Below are 25,490 nucleotides of genomic sequence, written 5' to 3' on the forward strand. Positions count from 1 at the left end.
TGGCACAGTGTCAGCGCATGCCAGACCAGCAGGGAGTATGGTGGGGCACAAGGACAGTGTGAGCGTGGACATGCAGAGGGTGGTGTGGTTCCAGGCCGGGAGGGGGCGATGTGGAGCGCTGCGGAGCGCTGCGTCACTGCAGTGCTGATCCTGCAGGGGGCAGCGTGGAGCGCTGCGTCACTGCGGCCCCGGGCCGGCAGGGGGCGGCGTGGAGCGCTGCGTCACTGCGGCCCCGGGCCGGCAGGGGGCGGTGTTCTCGCCCTTTCGCTGCCATCGCAGCTGACGCCATCTTGGGGTTGATCGGAGGCGGCGGCGCGGTGTCCCCGGTCGGTGCCGGCCCGACGATGATGTAGTTTCGAGACCTGGAGCGGGGTTTAATTTAGGTTCTGGGCCTCCGCTCGGTGACGGTGACCTCGCTGCGTGGGGCTGGCGGGGGGCAGAGCAATGCCCGCCGCGGCGCACTGAGTCCCGGCCCGGCCGGGTGCCGATCCCCGGCGAGTCCCCGCTCGGCGCTCCGGCGGCCGCCACGGTTGAAGCGATGCGGCTGTGAGGACAGGTCGGAACCCCGAGTGGAGCGAAGGTGAGCGGGGACAGAGCTCGGGCCCTGGGCCCGTCCGGCAAGTTCCGGGAGGCGGTGAGTGTGGCGAGTAGACGGGGCTCAGCCCCTCCCCGGGCCGAGAGGATCCTGTGAACTTCCTCCCTCCACCTCCCCTCGCACCTACTACCCACCTCACCCCCCCCCCCACCTCCTCCTCCTCACCCCACCTCCTCCTCCTCACCCCCCCCACCTCCTCCTCCTCACCCCCCCCACCTCCTCCTCCTCAACCCCCCCACCTCCTCCTCCTCAACCCCCCCACCTCCTCCTCCTCAACCCCCCCACCTCCTCCTCCTCAACCCCACCTCCTCCTCCTCCTCCTCAACCCCACCTCCTCCTCCTCCTCCTCAACCCCCCCTCCTCCTCCTCACCCCCCCACCACCTCCTCCTCCTCACCCCCCCACCACCTCCTCCTCCTCACCCCCCCACCTCCTCCTCCTCACCCCCCCACCTCCTCCTCCTCCTCCTCCTCCTCACCCCCCCACCTCCTCCTCCTCCTCACCCCCCCACCTCCTCCTCCCCTCGCACCTACTACCCATCTCACCACCTCCTCCCCCCACACCTCCCCCCCCCACACCTCCCCCCCACCTCCTCCCCCCCCCCTCCCCCACCACCTCCCCCACCACCTCCCCCACCACCTCCTCCCCCCCCACCTCCTCCCCCCCCCTCCCCCACCACCTCCCCCACCCCTTTCCTCCCCCACCCCTTTCCTCCCCCACCCCTTTCCTCCCCCACCCCTTTCCTCCCCCACCCCTTTCCTCCCCCACCCCTTTCCTCCCCCACCTCCCCCACCCCTTTCCTCCCCCACCTCCCCCCACCCCTTTCCTCCCCCTACCTCCCCCCACCCCCTTCCTCCCCCCACCCCCCCACCCCCTTCCTCCCCCCACCCCCCCACCCCCTTCCTCCCCCCACCCCCCCACCCCCTTCCTCCCCCCACCCCCCCCACCCCCTTCCTCCCCCCACCTCCCCCCACCCCCTTCCTCCCCCCACCTCCCCCCACCCCCTTCCTCCCCCCACCTCCCCCCACCCCCTTCCTCCCCCCACCTCCCCCCACACCCCACCTCCCCCCGCCACCCTCCCATTCCACGCCATGACCCCATGCTTCCTTCTCCCTGATCCCAACTAGTCCTGATTGCCCCTTTTCCAGTTGTTGAGCCTTTTAGACCCTATTTCCACACTTATTTTTCTCTTTTCTTCCAGTTCCCTCCATACAGATACACCCTGACTTCTTCCTTGTCCCGTTTCGAAAGCCTTTCTTTCTAGTTTTACCCTGATCCCCACCATGTGATTACATCTAAAATTACATGATATTGATACAAAATCAGTGGCGTTGCACACAAAACTCAAAATATCAGAATATTTTATCTTTTCAATGTAAACATTAAAAAGTTACACTAACTGTCTTTAAAAACAATTTTAAGGCTGTGTTTTGAATAGTTAACCTAATTTTGGTGCACCAACCTATTTGAATCTCGTGTAAGTTATTTGTTTAGGCAGTATCAGATTTGTTGTGGTAGAAGCTCATCCCTAATTATGTGGGTTATGTGCATTAATTGTGTGCTTTTGGTTTGTCTGCCCTAATTCCCACATATACTGTATAGAAGCATCGTTAAAGTACTGTAAGGTGACTAACAGTAAAAGTTTTCTTTGCATCCATTCTCCGAACATTTTTAGTTGGTAGCTAATGACCCTACATTGGGAATCTGCAGGTTTTAACAGGTTAAGATTCGCTGTATGCTGTCAGTTATACATTGAATTACTTGAAGCCTTAATGTTAGTTTTAATTTTTTTATCAGTTAGTATATTTCTTAAAATTTTATGCTAAAACAGTGCCGCTGTGAAGTAATGCCATTACTTTTAAAAACATATGAAATATTTTTCATTCATATTTTTATTTAAATGTTTTTTAATCCCTTATTTTTCAAATGGCCAGTAAAATCTTCATTGTCTTTCGACAAACACTCTCAATCAGTTGTGAAATGTGTTGCAAGTAGGAATGCTTCTCTCCCCCTCTTCATACCACAGTATTGCTAGGCTTACAACACAACTTACGCCCGTCCTCCCCTCTCAGGTCTCGCAAGTACTCTGATGGCAGGAGTTGGATCGCTCCACCTCTTACCCAGAGTTTTTTGCTGAATGTCAGTAGGTCAGATAAGACTGGTGTCGTCTGTGATCGCCTACCTCAGGAGTAATGTGGGGTAATGAGGTAGTCCAACATCCAAGATAAAATGGTTGCCCATGCAATGATTTATGGAATGAGAAACCATGCAACTTTATTCCGGTGTACCAAGGTTTTACAGTGAAAATTATCATTTATCACAGTGTTTTAAAAATTCACTTACCTTTGACTGCAACTATCCTTAAAAAGTTCAACAGTTTAAGCAGTATTTGTACAAAAGTGCATCACGTTCAGTCACGTCTATCCACATGTTCTGGAGCAGTACATCCTGTGAGTTGAGCATAATCCCTCTGAAGTAACTTTTGGATTGCTAAGCGTAACTGCACAAGTATGTACTCTAAATTTTTTTTGCATATTTATTATGGGCACTGATAGTGCCGGTATTATTCTCAGAGCCCTAAATAATTCTCTCAACGCAATGTAAAATTTATGTTTAGGCCAAAACAAAACACTGCAAATTATCTGAAATAAAAGATGTTAGAAATAGTCTCAATGACAAGTCATCCAAATGAAATGTTAACTTTTTCTCTCTCACAGTTGCTACCAAATCTGTTAAATATTTCCAGCATTTTCTGTTTGATTGGAAAAGTGAACTGCACATTGTGTTTTTCCTAATGGATAATTAGCAAAAGGCTACTTTGCAGGTACGATGGTTAATTAGTGAAGCAAACAGAATGTTAGCATTTATTACTATGAAATTGAATATGACAGGGAGGCTGTGCTTCTGTCATTCAGGACTTTGGTGCGCCCTTATCTGAAGTATTGTGTAGTTAAGGATGCAAGGTCTCCTTAAGAAAACAAATTTGTTGAAAGCAGTTCTTAAAAGGTGTCCTTGTCTGATAACAGGAATGGGCAGGTTGTCTTGGGAGAAAGTTTGAACAGGTAACTGCTTGAGTTTTGAGGAGTGACAGTTGATGTGAGCAAACCATACAAGATCCTGGGAGATCTAGACAGTGTGATGTGGAAAAGATGTTTTCTTTATGGGAGAACGTAGAGCTAGCAGTCACCATTTATGACAGATGGAGTGATCTTTTTCTGTCTGAGAGTCTTTAGAGCTACCTTCCTCAAAGAGCAGAATCTATGAATGTTTTTTAAGCAGAGATAGATTGAGTCTTGGTAAGAGGATGAACAGTTACCAGGTATAGGTGGGAATGTAGAGATGAGATTACAATTAGATCAGCCATAACCTTGATGAATGGGGGAAGCAAGCTGGAGGAGCCGAGTGGCCTACTCCTGCTTGTAATTTGTGTGTTTGCATGTGCAATTATGATTCAGGATTTGCCTCCAGACAATAAGACAAAGTCCATTTCCCAACCAAAAAATAACAAGGCCTAGGGAGCTGACAGCATCTCAGCTGAAGTTTTAAAACTCAGTAGTTGAAGAGCATCAATCACAAATTCACAATCTCATTGTCCACGTTTGGAAACAGGAAGATATATCAGGGAATCTCAGATGCTGTAATCATACTATCTTCAAGTCCAGTTGTGGTAACCATAAGGAAAGTCATTGCCAGTGTCCTTTTCAGTTGCCTCCCAATTATTGAGGAACTGCTTCCAAGCTGCAGTGTGAATTCCATCCATCTAGAGAAACAATAGACGTGATCTTCACCATGTGACACAGAGAGAAGTGCAGGTAGCAGCACCAAATGTTATGAGACCTTTATCGACCTCACTAAAGCCTTTGACCCTGTCAATTAGGAGAGACTGTAGAACACTCTTCAAATTCAGCTGTCCATAGACATCACCATTTAATGGTTGCGTCATGATGCATGCAAGCCGTGATCTTAACAGGTAGGTCCACAACTCAGTGGAGACCAGTGTTGAACAAGGCTGCGTCATTGTGCCAACATTTTTCTCAATTTCTCGTTGCAGTATTGCATCTCACCTCCAACAAGTTTCCTGTGGGTTGCAGTTAAATTTCAGAACTCATAGGAAACTGTTCACCCTACAGCAACTACATCCCAGAAACAAGGGCACCCAAACCTCGATAGTCAGACTGCAGTATCCTAATGGATGCTCTCGTTTGCGTGCATTCATAGTCCAAGTTTCAAGCTATTGTTAACTCGTCTACTGACGCATATGACAAGTGAGCTGTGCATTCGATATCCGTAAGGCGAATGTGCTGTAGCGACCTGGCCCACTTCACAACTAGCCTCCAACAATAAAAGTTCACAGTAAACCTCTAGAAAACATGGACTACTTCCCATAGCTCAGGAGGTGCCATTGATGATGAAAATTACGATCACCTTCAATGCCTGTGATCAATGGAGCAAAGGGATATTAGAAGATGAAAACCTTGGACCCGGCACAAAACTTGTGGTTTACTGTGCAGAAAGATTCCCTGCTTTTGCACCTGTTTCAGATCTAGGCTACCTACAAAAGGTACTTAAGGACATTTGTAGGGTAGTACCAACACTATCTCTACAGAATCCTTCAACCAATGTCAGGGTTTTATCCCAGCCAACAATCCCAGTTTTTGAGGCCTTAATTACCCTCGTATGGCTCTGTTGTATGTTGTTCGCATGGCTGATACCAGACTCCTGAAACCAATACCCTATTTTAGGTTCTGTTATGCAAAGAAATTGCCAGGTGAACATAAATTTTAAAAAAGTGTGCTCAGAGCCTACTTGGAAAAATTGCAGCATCCCCACTGACTCTTAAGAATCCTTAGCCCATGGAGAAGAAGCTTTCATGATGGTACTAAGTACTATATACTGGGAGCACACAGAAGCCCTGTATAGGTGACAAAAGGAACACAACATCTCCTAGACTATTCACCCACCAGCTGCCCCTTCAGGAATCTTCTGTCCCTTCTGTGAAAGATTGTGCACTTCTCATTGGCTTCATGAGCCGCCTCAACACACAAAACCAGAGGAGTTTTTTTTTGCAATACAATATGATGCATTATTTCTTTAGGAATTGGTCCTTTTATCAAAACAGCAACTTTCTGTGCAGGGGCATATTATTGAATCTAACAAAGAGTTTTTTCCATTGCATGTTCTACAGAACACATGTTCACTTAGAAAATGTTTGCTTGGCACAGTATCTGTGAAATCAGGCTTTTCATTCGTATCTGTTTTTGTGGCCCATGTTTTCTTAGTTCAGGTGTATATGTATTTGTGGAAGACTTGAATATTTAGCTCTGGTTTCATTGATATTGTTAAATTTCTTCACTACGTTATTATATAGTTATTACAGAGGATGGGAAGGGGATCATGCCAATGTAGTTCAAAATGTCAGGCACTCAAACCGCTTAGAAATGACAGCCATTGCTGGCTGTAAGATATCAACAAGCCCCAAAGCTTGTAACAGATAGCATGGAGTATTGCTTACATGCACTTTTATAGAATGGTAGTTATTTGAAATTAACATGTAAACAAATTGCTGTTTTGCATTGAAATGGATTATGTCACCTTTTCGTGAAGAATATTTATTGAATGAAGCCCGACAGCTTATTAAAATGAATAATTCCATTTTTGTGTGCATTGTATATTTTAGAACAGGGATGTATTTTTTCTTTAAACTATGTTGTAATATTTTAAGCCAAAAGAGTATCTTTATTAGGAAAAATTTTAAATGTTTACCATTTCATTTCAACAAAGTTTGATGTTCCTTGATTCTCCATATCTTTGCTTCACTGTTTAATACATACCTGTTATACTGATGAAGATTCTTGATAATCATTTCCCATATCTTAAGAGCCATATCACAGTGAAGGCAGAATCAGTGATGAAATTTAGCATTGCTTTTGGCACACTTGCACAGCCTTTGGCTATCTCAGAAAAAGGGTATTTGAAGATCAAGATCTCAAAGCTGAAGTGATGCCTCTCCTGTGTCATACTTATAACAAGTACTTCATGGAATAGATGAACCAATGTCAGCATCCTTCTCGCACGAACAGTCCCAGCATTGAAGCTCGATTAGACTCGGTTGGTACAATTGGATAGGTCACATACCTGACAACAGACTTCTGAAACAGTCTTTCTGTTGTGAGCTTTGTCATTGAAGAGATTACCAAGTGGAAAAGAGAAAGATTCAAGGATATTCTTAGAACCTCATTGGAAAAAAAATTAACATCTCCACTGACTCTTGGGAATCCTGGACCCATGACCACTCAGAACAGAGAAGGAGCATTCAAGATAACATTTAGAGCTTCAAGTCCATTCAGCAAGAACACAAGTTCAGTATTAATGGTGGACAGAATGCGCCCAAGCAACCAATCGTCCACCCCTGCCAAGCACCTTCTGTTCCATCTATGGCAAAATTTGCAGGTACACATTGGTCTCAGAGCCCACCGAACTGGTGTGGAAGCAGGTGGTCTTTGACCCTATAGAATGAGATATTTCCAAATCAGGACAGGATGAGTCTTGGAAGGGATCATGTAAAAGATAGCAGTTGCTTGCAATGTACCCAATGTTCCTCCTGGAATCAAGTGATGGGTTTGGCATTTGTCATTCTTCGACAATTTGCTGGTATCTATTTTGTTCACGATACAAATCGAAGCCACTGGGTGCAATTGACGGATGGAATGGGCATTTGGGGGAAGTTTGTGTGCAAATCAAGCCAAATTATTTATATGGCTCGTCCAGTTAAATTAATCGTTGTGACCAAAGAGTAGTTTTGCAATTTATTTGAATTAAATAATTCAATCAAAGGATAAATGCAAATATAACTATATCTAGCATGAATCATTTGTAATCCCAAGGAATGTACTATGAACGTCAGAGTTTGAAGTTTCTACATGCAGCCTTGTAGAAACTACTGGGCACCTCAGCTAGTAAAGTAAGAATTTTAGTTGTGTGGAATTTGATGGTGTGCGTGCCTGTGTAAGTATGTGTTCAAACATGCTGAATTATGTTGGCATCTAATATTACATAGCAAAGTGTTGTCTACTTGTCTGAACATTGGGGAAAAAAAACTTCCATAGAATCAGAGATGTTTGTCACAAAGAGACTGTTTAGCCCAGTTTACCCTGGCCATAGGTGGACTTTATGTTAATCTAATTTGTAGTTTATTAAAGTGTTCATCTGATATGTTTTAAGTGAGGTGAGGGTTTCTGCATCCTCTGTTATTTCAAATGGTGAGTTCCAGGCCCCAGCTACTTGTTAAGTGAAGAGAAATTTTCCTCAACTTCTCTCTAATTTTCCTACCTTAAATCCATGGGCTGTAGTTATTGTTCCCTCTGCTAAGCAAAATAGGTTGTTCTATATTTGTCTAGGCTCCTCATATTAATCAATTTAATAAATCTTCCTTTTATTTCAAAGAAGTTGCACTACCTAACCAGCTCTTCCACATAACTCTAATTTGCAGCCCTCACAATGATCTCTATTATCTTCCCTATTCCCATCATGTTTTGTCATACTTCCTGTTGTGTGGTGATCAGAACAGTACACAGTACTCTAGCTTTGGGCTAACTCACGTTTTATGTAATTCTAGCTTGACTACTCTTGCATTCTATACCTCAGCGAATAAAGGCAAGTGTCTCATTTGCTTCCTTAATTATTTTGTGCAACTGATGTGCTACCTTCGGAGATCTGTGTGGATGCACTCCTGGATCCCACTGTTCCTCTAGATTTTTTTCTTATTCTCCATTTATTGCGTATTCTCTTACATTGTTTGCCCTCCCAAATATATTGCTGGATTGAATTCCAATTGCTGCTTATGTGACCATCTGACCAGTCTGTTGGTATTCTCTTGTACCCTAGTATTTCTTTCTTTATCAACCACAGTGGTAATCTTGGTATAATTGGCAAACTTATTAATTGCAGTCCATACATTTAACTCAACTCATTTCTGTATACTAGAAAAAGCAAGTGATATTGTACTGAGCCCTGCTGGACCCCATTGCATATAGCTCTCTACCAAAACTCCTATCAACCATTATCTTTGTCTTCCATTGAGCCTTTTTTCATGAAACTTGTTGCTTCTCCTTCGAACATGTAGTATTTTAAATTCTTAAGCCATCTGCCAAATGGGATTTTGATGAAATTCACATGTACTATATTAAATGTTCCACCTTCTTCAATGGGCCTTGTTACTATCTCTCATTTCATTCAAGTTGGTTATACACAATCTTTCCCTGGCATATCCCTGCTGATTTGTCCTTGATTAACCTCTGACTATTAAGAGTGCTGATCCATTGCCATTTCTCAATTTGTTTTCCATCAATTTGCTCACCAGCATTTTTGGCCAACTAGCATGTAGTTACTCATTCTTTCCTTTTTAAGCAAAGATACAATGTTAAGAATATTCCATTTTTCATCAAAGCAACAAAATAGCCTATACCAGCTAGACATTTTACTGTTGTAAAAATACAAATCTCAGGAGTCATCACTCAAGAATACACAGATGTTGCAATTCACCATCAGCTTCTGTATGCTAGCAGAGTCTTCGGTAATCTGAGGAAAAGTCGACAGATCCAGCATAAAGAACTTGCGGTCAAACAAGCAGCAGTGATCTCTGCCCTCTTGCATGCATCTGAAATGTGATCTAAAATCTGAAATGCTCACAACAGGCACCTCAAAGCACTGGCGATACCACCAAAACTATCTCCACAAAATCCATCAAATTAATTGCAGGGTAATATCAATACTAGCGTCCTATTCCCAGGCTCTCATCCCCAGCACTGAGGCTTAAATTGCACTCATTGAGCTCTGGTAGGTAGGCTGCCACATTCATATGCCAAACACCAAACATCTATTTTAAACAAAAACAGGTTTTTCCAAGCTCTGTCATGACAAGAAGTTATTGGATGGATGGAAAGATTCAAGGTTATTCTCAAGCCTCGTTGGGGGGAAAAGAATCCCTTTTTGACTCATGGAAATGCCTGTCCATGCTCCTCAAAAGGGAGAAGGAGCTTTTGCGATGATATTGAGAATCTAGAGTCCATGCATAAATGGTGGTGGAAGGAGCACGCCAAGTTGCAAAGTGACCAACTTTGTCAGAGACTGCGGGTACCACATTGGTCTCATTGACCAGCTCAGAATCCAAGAAATTGAAGTGGAAGGAAGTCGTGCTCAGCCTTGAAGGACTGGTAAGGAAGAAAGTGGTCATACTCGGGGAATTTAAAACTACGCAATTGGGGAAGTGCTAAATTGTTACCTCGGACAGGGATTAAACAGCAACATGGTAAGGAGGGATAGTGGGAGTGGGATCAATTTTAATGCAGCTGCATGAACACGTAATAATCCATTCAGGCTTTGTAGTTTCTTTCGAAAGATAAATATTGGTGTTTTGTCTATTAAGAAGTGAAGAAATTATCTCGGGGAGAGGTCACTTTGAGATTTATTAAGAGTTTTTTTAAATTGCAAACTGATGACTTTGAGTAATCGCAGTAAAGTGCTAGGCTATATCAATCCATGAAGTGATGTTTCACCATTATACTTTAATTCCAGTTCATAATTGCTAGTTTTGAATCTGTTTGATGTCAACTATATTCTTGCACATTAGAAGCCACAGTGTTGCTATTTCCATTTGTATTCACAGTTCTTGGAACTATGTTGGTATTGAATTGCATGTGAACTACTAAACAGTGAAGAATTTAAACATCTTGTATCAAAGCAGAAGCACATCTACCTATTTTGCTCATCTCTGATACTATAATTGGGTGTTGTGTGAAATTGTTACTGTAGCTTGTGATTTATTGGTGCCTGATTTCAATAATTGGATTTAATTCTTTAATCCATTCTGAATTTTGGTGATGTGTAAGCGATCTTATTAGCTGCTAGTATTAAGAACACTCGAAGCAAAGAAATTTCTTTCAAAAATCTCTAAGATTGACACAAGCATTTGGTACCTGTTATTTTGATTTCTTTTTCCCTTGTGCTATATTACAGGAGATTACAATTATTACATTTAGTTTTGTTTATATATATCCAGTAAAATCAGATTCTTGTTGAAAACTGAATATGAGTCTCTTTCATTTTCAAATCTGCTAATCAGCAGAGGATAATGTAAACTGCATAAAGAATTCCAATGTTTGGGAGATTAAGAATCAGTGATGAGAAATAAAACACTTTCATTTTAAGACCCTGTTCATCTACTGATTGGATATACAATGAGTTGCATACAGTGAGGAGCTCAAACTAAATCTTTACCTTCATTCTTAGAACTCTATTCAGACTTTTCTCTTTGATGATAAAAGGGAAGTCTTTATCCTAATGCTATTATGACATACTGTAACTATTAAAAGTGCCTATGTTCTTCGTGATCAAATTTAATTTTCTAAGTGCAGTTAAGTGCAAATGTAATCAGGGTCAGCTTGTATAAATTTTATATTTTATGCACTTCTGTAATCTTACAGATTGTAATTGTTCCCTACTGCCAGTGCTAATGTTGAGATAATGTAGGGTACATAATGTAATCATACAGCATGGAAACAGGCCATTTGGTCTATCATGTCCATGCTGACCAGTGGGCACCTATCCATATTGATCCCATCTTCTAGCACTTAGCCCATAGTCTTCGATGCCAAGCTGATTCCAGTGCTATCTAAGCACTTAATTGCTGCCAGCCATGTGCGTCTGGCAAATTTCTTGGGTATCTGTTTTTATAAATTTGGGCATTAGAATTTCCATTGGAACAATCGACAGATGGGTGTAACAGATGAAAAGTTTATGGATGTAAGATATGAAAATGCATGTGCAATTTTGGAGAGGAAAGTACAGCAATAATAGTGCTGAAGAGTTGGAGTTGCCATTCTTCGATGGAGATCTTAAAACAAGGCCCCCACAGATGGAGAGACTATTCAAAGAAGATAGGTGCATTTGTCCCAGTGATCTGGCTAATTATTTTCTCAATTAACATCACAATAGTCATTATCACCTTGGGAAGTTGGCTGATGCATTTCTTATATTAAAAAATACAGTGCTTTAATCTTGTATTTATAAAAACACAGTAGGCACTTTGGCCCGTTGAGTCCCCGTGGGTTCCCAGAATAGCAGTCACATTACGCCCATTCTTCCTCATTTCCATTGCAAATTATTCTGTCTCGCATGCCCAACAACTCACCCTTGATTCTTTTTTTTACCATTAACCTACACTGGGGTAGTTTAGCTGTAGTCAGTTAACCTACTGGAGGAATTTGGAGGAATTTAAGATAGAAGGATATGTGGGAGGAAGGGGTTAGATAGGTTTAGGAGTGGTTTGAAGGTCGGCACAACATGGTGGGCCAAAGGGCCTGTATTGTGCTGTATTGTTCTATGGTACTGTCATGTCTATGGGATAAGGAAGGGAACTGGAGCACCTGGAAAGTGGAGGGAACCCATGCAGTCTTAGAATACTTACGAACTTCGCACAGAGCACCCAAGGACAGGATGGAATCAGGGTCCTTGGAGCTGAGAGGCAGTAGTGCTAACTGCTGCACCATCATGTCAAAGTGGTTGTAAAGTGTTTTGGAAAGTTATGGTTGCAAAAGAAGTAATGAAAATACAAGTTTCTTTTTTCTAATTTGAAAGGGATAGCCCCAATTTCTTCTGTTGCATCATCATATCTGGCCAAATAGTTACCTCTGCTATTTAAGTCAGAGTTATGATACATCTCAGCCCACACCTGAAAACCCACACTAACAATCTGTTAGTTCTGGGCCTTATTGTCCTGTTTGTGAACAACTGAAGTGGCAAGTGATTTACACCATCTTTTTAATTACTCTACATTGCCACAATATAAGGAAGTCAGCATGTACAAGCATATAACATAGCTGCAACCTTGGATTTTCAATCCAATAATTTGGTAATACAGATGTTTGATTTTCATCCTTGTGACACTTGGAGCCACATGAAATCATTATAGTTGTTAAGTTCAAAAGAGAATCGCTAAGTTGTAGGATATCTACAGTTCATTCTAAGATTTGCACTTAGTCAAGGTCATGCTTTTTGATTTAAAAAAAACTATTAGGTACAAACATCAGTTGTATTTTTCTGATAAATTCAAAATGTTTTAAATGCTTTCGATAACATTTGTTTTTTGTTGTTGTATCCCACTACCAACAAAGCAAGGCAATGAAGGAAGCATTAATCAGGCCCATTGGCACCATTTCCAAGTTGAAATTATATATGTACAGTTTAACAGATGTTTTGGTGGTATGTAATATGTCTCCATTTTTGTAGCAAAAGGAAAACTGGTATAACTACTCTATTAGAATTAGTTGGATGCAATGTAGGAATTTGTATCTTTTATTAGCTTTGTAAAATTCAATAAATAACTGCTAAAATATTTCAATCGTTTTTAAATGTTATTAGGTTCTGTAAGTATATAAACTTCTGGAAGGAGCTAGTTGACCTTGCAAGTAACTTGGTATGTAGTTGCTTTATGTTTACTATGTAGCCACAGTATTGGTATGTAGTTGCTTTATGTTTACTATGTAGCCACAGTATTGTTATGTAGTTGTGGGACAGTACAAAATGTTCATTGGTAATTGTTACTGTATTTTTCCAGTACGAAATGAAATATTCAAAAGATGGTTTAAAGTAAAATGTTAAACATTAAATGTTTCTGGGTCAGCATCTTTGTTTTCTTCTGGACTTAGCTGCTTTTGGCAATTATCTTTTATTTTCTCTTTGATCAAAATGTCCTTAGCTTAATATATATCATTGTGGGTAATCCACAAGTAACCAGAAAAAATTTTTGGAAAAGTTATAATGTCATAATGGAAAAAATATACAAGTACACATACAAACACGTGCACATTTGCACATATATACACACCAGCTAGCTAAATTAGTGATGGGTGGAGGTTGATGCTTAATAGCCAGCAATGGATTCTGGAGGAAGTTATTTCAATGCCAGTTCATTTAGAGAATATATAACAAAACACTGAACTTAATATGGATTATACATCTGAGAACCTTGAAAATGCTGACATTTCTTGAAGTATGATTATTAGAAGCTTTCTTCATAACTGAAAGTGGAATTGGAAATGATAGTGCAAAGAATTTTACAACTATTAGCATGATACTTGTCATGAAAGATAAACTAATTGTTTTTCCTTATATGCTTATCATGGCAAATAATCACATCAATTAATGACCTCAAACAGAGCCATAAATTTTATATTTTTTTACAGTCTGACTTCTTGCAGCAAAGAATGAAGTTGAACTACAACCCTTTTCTACAATCAAGTGATGCCAAACCGATGTTAAATTTAAGGTGTTTAAGCATTTTATTCCATTTAGACCTGGATTCAGACCATTGCTAGGGTTGACCTTTCTGTCAGCTGTTGTGGTTTGTAAATGAAAGGGACCTATTTTGAACTTCAAACAGCTGACAGAAAAATGAGATGTACATTACAGCTGTCTGAGGTTTGTCAAATGCATTGCGCTATCTCACATTGCTTAAGAGGGAAAACATTATTTATAATTGTAGAAGTATCTGACACAGAAGGAAGACATTCAGCTTCATCCTGTGAGTGTTGGCCAAAAGCCATTAACCAATCTAATCCCATTTTCTTGCTATTGAATAATAGCTTTATCCATTGCAGCACTTTTTAAATGTATGTTCACTGCACTTCAGGCTATGCATTCCAAGCTCCATGATTATTTGGTTGAAAATCCTTCAACTATTTATATCTATTCCTTTGTTAATGGTTTCTCAGGTAAAGGGAAATAGAACTTTCCATTCATTGTCAACACATGGCAAGTCGATATCTAGTTTAGAGGAAGTAAACGTGGCAGTCTTCATCATGGACTCCAGACCCCATGATTCTTATGGCATCACATCAAATATGAGCATGGAAACCTGAGTACCATTATCTACTCTCCCACAGCTCAAAAGTTCACACTCAATGTTGAATAGAAGCACCAAGGGTAGCAAGGTTACAGAATGTAATCTGGGCAGAAGTCCAGTTTTCACTTATTCATTCATGGAATCTGGATGTTGCTAGTCAGAAGAGATACTCTGGTATGTCCACAGCAACAGAATGGTATTCATCATAATCTGTGGCCTCCTGGTGTATTGTATTTGATATACTATCGAGTCAGGGAACCAACCCTTGTTACCTGAAGAGCATTTGGGGAACATTAATAAATATATCAGAAATGAGGCATCAAACTGTTAAATTTGTTGCAATTAGCAAATTGTTTGGCAGCTAAGCAATCCCGTAACAAATGGGTCAAACAAAGGCTCTTCCATCCTGTACAGTTGGGAATTATCAGAGAATCATTGCATAACACAGTACAGAAATGGGATCTTTGGCACACCAAATCCATGCCAACCACCAACACCCATTTGCACTAATCTTTTTTTTCTCCACTTGTTCCCATCAACTTTCTTCAGTACCTTAGGCTTTTAATTTATGTACCATCCTCTTATGTGGCACCTTGTCAAATCCTTTTGGAAATCTAAGTACCCTCCATCTATAGGTTCTTCTCGATCAACTCTCCCTGTCACATCCTTGAAGGTTTCAAGCAAATTTGTCAAACATGAATTGCCTTTCATAAAACCACACTGACTAGTTTCATTATATTTACCTTTCCTAAATGATTAGTTATTTCCTCTTTGACAATTGCCTCTTATCATCTTGCCAACAATAGCATGTTTTGGGATGAGGGAAGAAGCTGGAACACACAAAAGAAACCCATGGGCTCACAGAGGAAACGTACAAACTCCACACAACACTGGAGGATAGCAATGAACTCTTGTCACTGAAGCTGTGAAGCAGCAGCTCTGCTAGCTCTGCCACTATGTTATGCTTGTGGAGAATAATTAAACAGGGGGAAGCAGTTGGCTCCATGAGCATTCCCATCCTCAGTGATGGAGTCCATAAGGAGAGGGTGAAGCAATTACAACTCTCTTCAGCCATACTACAGAATGGATAAAGCTGGCTGAAGATTGGCTCCTGTGATTGGGAATTTTAGATGAAAGCCAAAACATACTATCCACTAGCCGGATGTGCCTAGTGGATAGTATGTTTTGGCTTTCATCTAAAATTCCCAATCACAGGAGCCAATCTTCAGCCAGCTTTATCCATTCTGTAGTATCAAGAAATGGCCAATTATACCAAATACAGCAAAAACTACGTCTTGACAACATCCTAATTGTAAAGCTGAATTGCTAGAGAACTATGAAAACTGTTCCATACAGTTACAAATTGGCATTGGAAATTTGTCCCATTATGACCTGCTAACAGAAAGGAAGATGCATGCAATTGTCACCCATTGGTCTGCTCTCAATCATCAGCAGTGTAAGGGCTGGTGATCTTGGCCTGCTGTCAAGTGACATTTATTTATAAATTGTTCAGTAATGGTTCCATCAAGGTGAATTACTTCTCAGCGTCATTAGTCTTTGTCCAAACATACAAAAATTTAAGAGGAGCCAAGATATAGTGGAGTGGCCATTTTGGAACAGCCATTGTGTTGAGATTGAGTTGCTGTTTTTGAGGGGTAAGTGCTGAACCTCTGTCTTGAGGCTTTGGCAAGGAAGCTGAATAGTGGTGAGGTAAGCTTTTCTACTTTCCTCTGTAGTCTTGGTGGTCTTGAGATGGCAGTTAGGACAGTCAAATGCTGCTCCTGCAGTATGTGGGAGATCAGGGAAATGTCCAGTGTCCCTGCTGACTACACCTGTAGGAAGTGTATCCAGCTGCAGCTCTTGACTGAATTCATCACACAGCTGGAGCTGTAGATGGACTTGTTCGAGACCATCCATGATGCTCAGAGCATCATAGACAGAAGCTTTAGCAAAGTGGTCACACCTAATGTACAGGTAGCATAGCTGGGTGACCAGCTGGAAAGGTATAGGGGATAGGCAGAGTGCAGGATTCCCCTGTGGCCATTCCCTTCACTAACAAGTGTATCATTTTGGATACTCTTGGGGTGGCCTTTCAGAGAACAGCAGACAGGTCTGTTGCATGTCTGGCTCTGATGCACAACACGTGGTGGAGGCGAGGAGAGCTGCAGTAATAAGAGACTTGGTGGTTAGGGGGACAAATAGATTCTGTGGCTGTGAATGAGACTCCAGGAAGGTATGTTATATCCCGGGTTCCAAGGTCAAGGATGTCTCAGAGCAGAGTACTCGGGAGGGTTTAAATTAGTCTGGCATGGAGATGGGACCCAAAACAGTAGTGTGGCAGATGAGAAAGTTGAGGTAGACTAAACTGCATTTATTTTAATGTAAGAAGTCTGACAGGTAAGGTAGATGAACTTGTGACATAGATGAGTACATGGGACTGGGATGTTATAACTATTAGAGTGGTTGAGGAATGGGTAGGACTGGCAGCTCAGTGTCCCAGGGTACAGATGCTACAGGCATGATAGAGGTGGAAGTAAGTGAGGAGGGGGAGTTGTGTTTTTGATTTCCTGGGGAATAGAAATAAGAAGGTGATCACTTTGATGGGATTATACTGTAAGCACACCAATAGTCAGCAGCAGGAATCAGAGGTGCAGATATATAAGGAGATTATAGCTAGCTGTAAGAATAATAGGGTTGTAATAGCAAGTGATTTTAACCTGTCTAATATTGACTGGGACTGCCATAGTGCAAAGGGCTTGGATGGGGCAGAATTTGCTTAGTGTGTACAAGAAAGTTTTCTCGAGCAGTTTGTATATAGCCCTACCAGAGATGAGCAACATTTGACCTCCTATTGAGAAATGAGGCAAGGCAAGTGTCAGCACAGTAGTACTTTGTGGCCAGTGGTCATGATTCTATTAGTTTTAAAATGGTTATGGAAAAAGAACTGGTCCACAAGTTCAAGTCCAAAATTGGGGCAAGTCTAATGCCATCAAAATTAGCCAGGAACTTGCAAAAGTTGATTGGCAGAGGCTGTTTGCTGGTAATGGGATGTCTGGCAAGTGGGAGGCTTTTAAAAGTGAGATAAGGAGAGTTTGGGGCCAGCACATTTCTGTTAGAGTGAAAGGCAAGGGTGGCAGTATTAGGGAACCCATGTTGACAAAGCTGTGGTTAGGAAAATGAAGTGACCATATGTCAGCTATAGATGACTTGGATCAAGTAAATCTCTTGAGTATAAGGGATGTAGGAGTACACTTGAGGGAAATCAGGAGGCCAAAAAGAGGACATGATTTAGCTTTGGCAGAAAAGGTAAAGGAGAATCTCAAGAGATTATTTAAGTATATTAACAGCAATAGGGTAACTAGGGAGCAATTGCCATCAGGGCCATTAAATGTAAGAATGCCTTTGATAATCACACTTTCATTTCACCTGTTCCTGTAAAAAAAAAGTTTAAAACTTCTTATATACAGTTAACACACTAAAAATCAATTAAGACACTAGAACTGACATAAGTTATAAAATAACTATTTATTTGCAGCAACCAATGTCTCAAAAACGCTCTCCACTGAAATTGTGCTTGCATCAGGGGACAGATTTCCCAGCTTGGTAGTGGTAAAGTCTGCAGAAGTTTCCACTACCTCATTGGACTATAAGAGGAGTTAGAGTCCCAATGGCAGGTTGAAAAATGCTGCTACTTGCTGAGGCCCATGCCGGTGCTGGAAGCTAGGACTTTCACTGGAAAATGCAGGTAAACACACAGCATTAGCTGTAGCATTGAATTGGAAGATCCAATGCATTATCAAGGCTGGGGGTGCAGTGCACTTACAATTGCATGAAAAAGTTTAGGCACACCTGATCAAAATTTCTGTTACTGTGAATAGCTAAGCGAGTAAAAGATGACCTGATTTCCAAAAGGCATAAAGTTAAAGATGACACATTTCTTCAATATTTTAAGCAAGATTACTTTTTTATTTCCATCTTTTACAGTTTCAAAATAACAAAAAAGGAAAAGGGCCCGAAGCAAAAGTTTGGGCACCCTGCATGGTCAGTACTTAGTAACACCCCCTTTGGCAAGTATCACAGCTTGGAAACGCTTTCTGTAGCCAGCTAAGAGTCTTTCAATTCTTGTTTGGGGGATTTTCGCCTATTCTTCCTTGCAAGAGGCCTCTAGTTCTGTGAGATTCTTGGGCCGTCTTGCATGCACTGCTCTTTTGAGGTCTATCCACAGATTTTCGATGATGTTTAGGTTGGGGGACTGTCGGGGCCATGGCAAAACCTTCAGCTTGTGCCTCTTGAGGTAGTCCATTGTGGATTTTGAGGTGTGTTTAGGATTGTTATCCTGTTGTAGAAGCCATCCTCTTTTCATCTTCAGCTTTTTTTTAACAGGCAATGTGATGTTTGCTTCCAGAATTTGCTGGTATTTAATTGAATTCATTCTTCCCTCTACTAGTGAAATGTTCCCCGTGCCACTGGCTCCAAAACATGATCGATCCACCCCCGTGCTGAACAGTTGGAGAGGTGTTCTTTTCATGAAATTCTGCACCCTTTTTTCTCCAAACATACCTTTGCTCATTGCAGCCAAAAAGTTCTATTTTAACTCCATCAGTCCACAGGACTTGTTTCCAAAACGCATCAGGCTTGTTTAGATGTTCCTTTGCAAACTTCTGACGCTGAATTTTGTAGTGAGGACACAGGAAAGGTTATTTTCTGATTACTTTTCCCTGAAGGTCATATTTGTGCAGGCGTCGCTGCACGGTGGAACAGTGCACCGCCACTCCAGAGTCTGCTAAATCTTCCTAAAGGTCTTTTGCAGTCAGACAGGAGTTTTGATTTGCCTTTCTAGAATGCTATGAGCAGTTTTCTCGTAAAGTTTTCTTGGTCTTCCAGACCTCAAATTGACCTCCACCGTTCCTGTTAACTGCCATTTCTTAATTACATTACGAACTGAGGAAACGGCTACCTGAAAACGCTTTGCTATCTTCTTATAGCCTTCTCCTGCTTTGTGGGCATCATTTATTTTAATTTTCAGAGTGCTAGGCAGCTGCTTAGAGGAGCCCATGGCTGCTGATTGTTGGGACAAGGTTTGAGGAGTCAGGGTATTTATAAAGCTTTGAAACTTGCATCACCTGGCCTTTCCTAATGATGACTGTGAACAAGCCATAGCCCTAACAAGCTAATGAAGGACTGAGACCATGGTAAAAGTCATCTGAGGGCTCAAATCTCTTGGGGTGCCCAAACTTTTGCATGATGCTCCTTTCCTTTTTTCACTCTAAAATTGTACAAAAATTGACAAGGTTTCACATGGTTGGCTTCTTCAGAAGGTCAGAGGGCGTGGGATCCAGGGAGGCTTGGCCATGTGGATTCAGAATTGGCTTGCCTGTAGAAAGCAGAGGGTTGTGGTGGAGGGAGTGCATTCAGATTGGAGGGCTGTGACTAGCGGTGTTCCACAAGGATCAGTTCTGGGACCTCTGCTTTTCATGATTTTTATTTATGACTTGGATGAGGGGGTAGGAGGGTGGATTGGCAAGTTTGCAGATGACACAAAGGTTGGTGGAGGACTGTCGAAGATTTCAGAGGGACATTGATAGGATGCAGAGCTGGGCTGAGAAGTGGCAGATGAAGTTAAATCCAGAGAAGTTTGAGGTGGTACACTTTGGAAGGACAAACTCCAAGGCAGAGTACAATGTTAATGGCAAGATTCTGGGTAGTGTGGAGGAGCAGAGGGATCTGGGGGTTCATATCCACAGATCCCTGAAAGTTGCCTCACAAGTGGATGGGTAGTTAAGAAAGCTTATGGGATGTTAGCATTCATAAGTCGTGGGATCAAGTTTAAGAACCGTGAGGTAATGATGCAGCTCTATAAAACTCTGGTTAGACCACACAGAGTACTGTGTCCGGTTCTGGTTGCCTCATTATAGGAAGGATGTGGAAGCGTTGGAAAGGGTGCAGAGGAGATTTACCAGGCTACTGCCTGGTTTAGAGAGTATGCATCATGAGGAGAGAATAAGGGAGCTAAGGCTTTACTCTTTGGAGAGAAGGAGGATGAGAGGAGACATGATAGAGGTATACAAAATATTAAGAGGAATAGATAGACAGCCAGTGCCTCTTTTCCAGGGCACCAATGCTCAATTCAAGAGGACATGGCTTTAAGGTAATGGGTGGGAAGTTCAAGGGAGATATCAGAGGAAGGTTTTTGACCTAGAGTGGTTGGGGCATAGAATGCACTCTCTGGGGAGGTGGTAGAGGCAGGTACATTGGTCAAATTCAAGAGATTGTTAGATAAGCATATGGAGGAATTTCAAATAGAGGGATATGTGGGAGGAAGGCTTAGATAGTTTTAGGCGAGGTTTAAAGGTCAGCACAACATTGTGGGCCAAAGGGCCTGTAGTGTGCTGTACTATTCTATGATTCTATAAAAATAATACACTAATCTTGCTTAAAATGTTGAAAAGAATGTTTCATCTTTAGCTTTATGACTTTTGGAGATCAGTTTATCATCTACTCACTTAACTATTCACAGTAACAGAAATTTTGACCAGGGGGTGCCCAATTTTGCATGCCACTGTATGATGCTCAGAATGCTGCCTGGAATGAAGAGCAGTAGTTATAAGGAGATATTCAATAGGTTGGATTTGTTCTCACTGAACATAGACTGAGGGATGATGTAGAGGTTTACAAAATTATGAGGGTATAGATAGGGTAGATAATCAGAATCTTTTGTCCAGGGTGGTGAAGTTGAGAACTTAGAGGGCACAGGTTTAAGATGAAAGTTGAGAAATTTAAAGGAGATGTGAGGGGTAAGTTTTTCACACAGATGGTTGTGAGTATTTAGAACAAACTGCCAGAGGAAGTAGTGGAAGCAGATACCATCACCGTGTGTAAAAGGCATTTGGACAAGTACTTGGATAGGAAAGGAGTAGAGAAATACAAGCCTAACGTGGGCAAATGGGATTAGCCTAAATGGGCATCACTGTCGACATGGACAAAGAGAGCCGTATGGGCCCGCTTCTGTACTGTGGGTTTCTGTGATTCTATGAAGTAATACCATAGTGGTGCTATTCTCTGAGCATCAAAAAAATTCTATAAAACTATTGAAAAAAATACAGAAGAATGTCAGGTAGCATCTATGGAGACAGAAAAAGAAGTTAACTTTTCCAGCTGATTACTTTTAACGAAAGATCATCAACATTAACTTTGTTTTTCTCACTGCAAGTGCTGTCTGAACTGTTGTAAAATTTCCAGAATTTTCTATAATAATTTCAGATTTCCAGCAATTGCCATATTGTGCTGGGAGCAACAGACTATTCTACTGATATCCTGAATTGCTTCCACCAGAATCAGCAACATCAAAACAATCACTTGCTTGTGCTCTTGCTACTTGTGAAATGATTGTTATATTTGCCTATATGATGCATCATTTGATTTACATTTCAAAATTATTTATGCAAGAAGTGCTTCAGAATGTTTCAAGATAAGATCTCTTGTTGCCCAAACGAAATACAAGACTGCAGATGCTGGACTCCGGAGCAACAAACAATCTGCTGAGGAACTCAGCAAGTAAAGCACTTGCTTTACATCTTGGTGGGATGGGGGGTGGGGGGGGGGGGGGGGGTGGAGTTGAAGGAATTGCATCCTGGTATGTTTTGACCCGAAACGTTGACAATTACTCCTTCCCCCCCGCAGTTCCAGTTCCTCCAGCACATTGTTTGTTGCTTCTGTAACCCCAAGTCTTTTTGCAGTGTTGCTATAAAAATTTATATCCTTAAATGCATCTGGAGCTGTGATCATTGCATATTAACGTGCAGTTTTGGTCTGTTGGGTTTCTGTAGATGAATCGTATGTTTCCAGAAAATGGTGGGGAAAATATTGAAATCTATTGCAATAGATTTCTTTAGTTTTAATTTCTTTTCAATTCTTCATTTCTTGCAAAGGATTGAGTTTGGGGCTTGATGCACAGTTTTATGATGAATTCTTTGCTGATGAGATAATCTGATCCAATGTTGTCCAATAGCACCATTTGATTTTCTAATGTAACTTCTCGTAAAGTGAAATACTTCTACGTTAAGGTTTTACATGCAGATTCTCCAGTATCATGCATCGTGCAAAAGCATTACAGCGTAAAAAACATATTCCTTTCTTCTCAGAAAAACAGAATATCACAAAAAAAATTTTCCTGCAAAATTTGCCCAGTTGATAATGCTCCACTGAGCTCTTTGTGCATTATTTCGTTGCAGCACTTGTTGACCTAATCTACTCCACAGTCATCCAGCTGTGTTGTGTTCTCAACATTGTTCCCTCTTGCTATGATGCTCATCACTGTTGCTTTTTTGAAGATTGCTTGTGTTTGTTCTTGATACCTGCAGTTTGAAAGTTGGTTCTCAGCTTTTCAAACTTCAGGGGTGGGGGGTGGGAAGAGGGAGATGTGAGAGGAAAAGCATGGTAAATCCTTTTGTTGTCTGACATGCAACCATGAAACCATAAATGTTCTTTAGCCCAAATCCAATTAATCTAATTTTAAGGTAGCATTCTGTTTTTGTAACTATATATGACAGACAGATGTATTGTTTATACTCTCTGGAAGATTTTTCCGTAGTAGAACCATAGAACAATACAGCACAATACAGGCCCTTTGGTCCGCCATGTTGTGCCGACCTTCAAACCACTCCTAAGGCTATCTAACCCCCTTCCACCCACATATCTCTCTATCTTAAGTTCCTCCATATGCTTATCTAACAATCTCTTGAACTTGACCAATGTATCAGCCTCCGCCACCAACCCAGGCAGCACATTCCAGTTTGTTGCTGTTATGTGCTTTGGTTTGATCATATATTTCATGTTTAAAAGCAATTTAATTTTTATGGGATACACTTATGCTTTCTCTTGTTTGCAGCTTCAGTCATGGGTTGCATTAAGAGCAAGGAGGACAAAGAGCCAGCCATGAAGTATAAACCAGGTGATGCTACTGGAACTGTTGCTGCAAATATTACTCAGTATGGTCCTGATCCCACCCAAATGACACAATCACCAGCATCAAAGGGACAATCTGGTAACTTCAACAAACATTCCATAACACCGTTTGGTGGATCAGCTGGTATGGCACCATTTGGAGGTGCTTCTTCGACATTTACTGTTGTTCCCACCCAGTACGCAAGTGGTGTTTACAGGTGAGTAGCAGCACCAGCCGTAGAATATGTGATCATCTTTTCTGCATTGATTCTAAATGTCCAGCTATTGAGGCTCTTTACATTGCAGGAATAATCTAACAGCTAACTTTTTTTAATCTTCTGTCTTCTAAAATTCCATATGTATTACCTTGAGATATATCACTTAGAATCAGACGATAAAAGCATGCATTGTTGGAAAAGTGACCATTCCATCATTGGCTACTGATACTTAAAACAATAGTGACAATAAAACAAAATGTGATGCATTAGAATGGAATAAAAGAAAATTATCCTGGGATAATCACTCCCGTCTTTTGGGCAGAATGAAAACAGGTCTTCAGTTGCTAAAATTTCTCGGTAAGTATTTCATCTTTTGAAGTGTTAGAATCCAGAATTGTCTTGAAACCATCACCTTTCCTGTTTAAAGTTGCACATTACTCTAGCCGTGCAATATTTGGCTGACTCTAAATCACCTCTAAAGTGACTCCACAACTCAGTGGAAATAGGGGTCATCCTTAGAGGCATTTAGAATCTGTCACTTTAGGAGAATATGTATCTCAACATAGGTGAGATTGACACTTGCCCTTTTTGGCAATACATTGGTGATACTCTTTTTAGTTTTTTAATGATAGTAACAACAAAATAAATTGAATTCATTTTCTTAGTTTTAATGGTGGTTTACACATATGACTTTCTGAGTTATTTGTCTGTACTATAATGGCTGTGCTGGTATATCCAGTTCTTGCAGCAGTTCGCGAAGACAGTTCACCACCATCTCCTCAAGGGCAACTGTGGATGGGCAATTAAATGGTGGCTTAGTCTGTGAAATGAATGAATCTGTAAAACAATGTCTTGAGTGAATCTGTAAAACAATGTCTTGAGTGAATCTGTAAAACAACTAAGAGCACTTTTGTGGAGGCTTGTGCAGATTCCAATGGTACATTTATCATTATCTCCAGTTCAAATGTAGTGTAAGTAGAAGTTGGATTACCCAAAGAGTGATGTGAATGTGGAACTTGTTTCCACAGGAAGTGATTGAAGTGAGTAGTATAGTTACATTTAAGGATAAACTGGGCAAACATATGAGGAAGAGGAGAGTTGATGGTTACACTGATAGATTTCAATGAGGAAAGGAGAAAGATGTGACCTGAGTGGAAATGTATGCCAGCATGGATTTGTTGGCCATTCTCTGAATATGTAATCCTATTATTCATTGTGATATTTTACATAACTGGGTTTTATCTTACAGTCAAACAATGCACTAACCAAACCACAATTTTTTTCTGCAATGTGCATACATGATAAATTGGTGCAATTTATTTGGATTGCTTTCATTCTGCACAACTTGTTTGATGAATTTAGGTTGTACCTCATTCAGTGAACTTCCATAGAAACAATAAAATCAAAAAGTTAACTATTTCCCTCTGAGTTACAGCCAGCTCAGTTTTGATAAAAATGAATTAATAGTTAAGTTGGGAGATCTAGAATGGTTGTTAACAACAATTCAGTTGCATCATGTTGACTCTCGTGGTGGATTTGGAGTATTATTTGTATTCAGCTCCATTTTACAAATTTTGTAGGTTGTAGCAGTTGTTTGCATTTGTTCCATACTGGGAAGCTGAAACAATCTTGAGCATCTCTGGAACTATTAGTCCCATATTTTTGCTGATTAGAGTTCCTACACAAGCCAACAGTTGTCTATGCACCTTATGATAAGTCATTCAAAATCAAACAATTGCAGGTTTTGAAAAGTGGAAATAAAAATGTGGAAACACTCAGCAAATCAGTCAGGCATCAACGTAGAAAGAAACAGAATTAGTGTTTTGAGTGGAAGA

General features: G+C 41.2%; 1 protein-coding gene across 1 annotated transcript in view; it reads left to right on the forward strand.

The window, feature by feature from the left end:
* Positions 1-256: 256 nt before the first annotated feature.
* Positions 257-25,490, forward strand: part of yes1 (YES proto-oncogene 1, Src family tyrosine kinase) — a 52,768-nt gene continuing 27,534 nt past the window's right edge. The window contains exons 1-2 of the mRNA XM_052023079.1: positions 257-580; positions 23,382-23,655. Coding sequence (XP_051879039.1) covers positions 23,390-23,655 — 266 coding nt within the window. The 5' untranslated portion in view covers positions 257-580; positions 23,382-23,389. The remainder of the gene's footprint in view (positions 581-23,381; positions 23,656-25,490) is intronic.

The sequence above is a fragment of the Pristis pectinata genome, chromosome 9 (assembly GCF_009764475.1).
Source record: "Pristis pectinata isolate sPriPec2 chromosome 9, sPriPec2.1.pri, whole genome shotgun sequence".
NCBI lineage: Eukaryota > Metazoa > Chordata > Chondrichthyes > Rhinopristiformes > Pristidae > Pristis > Pristis pectinata.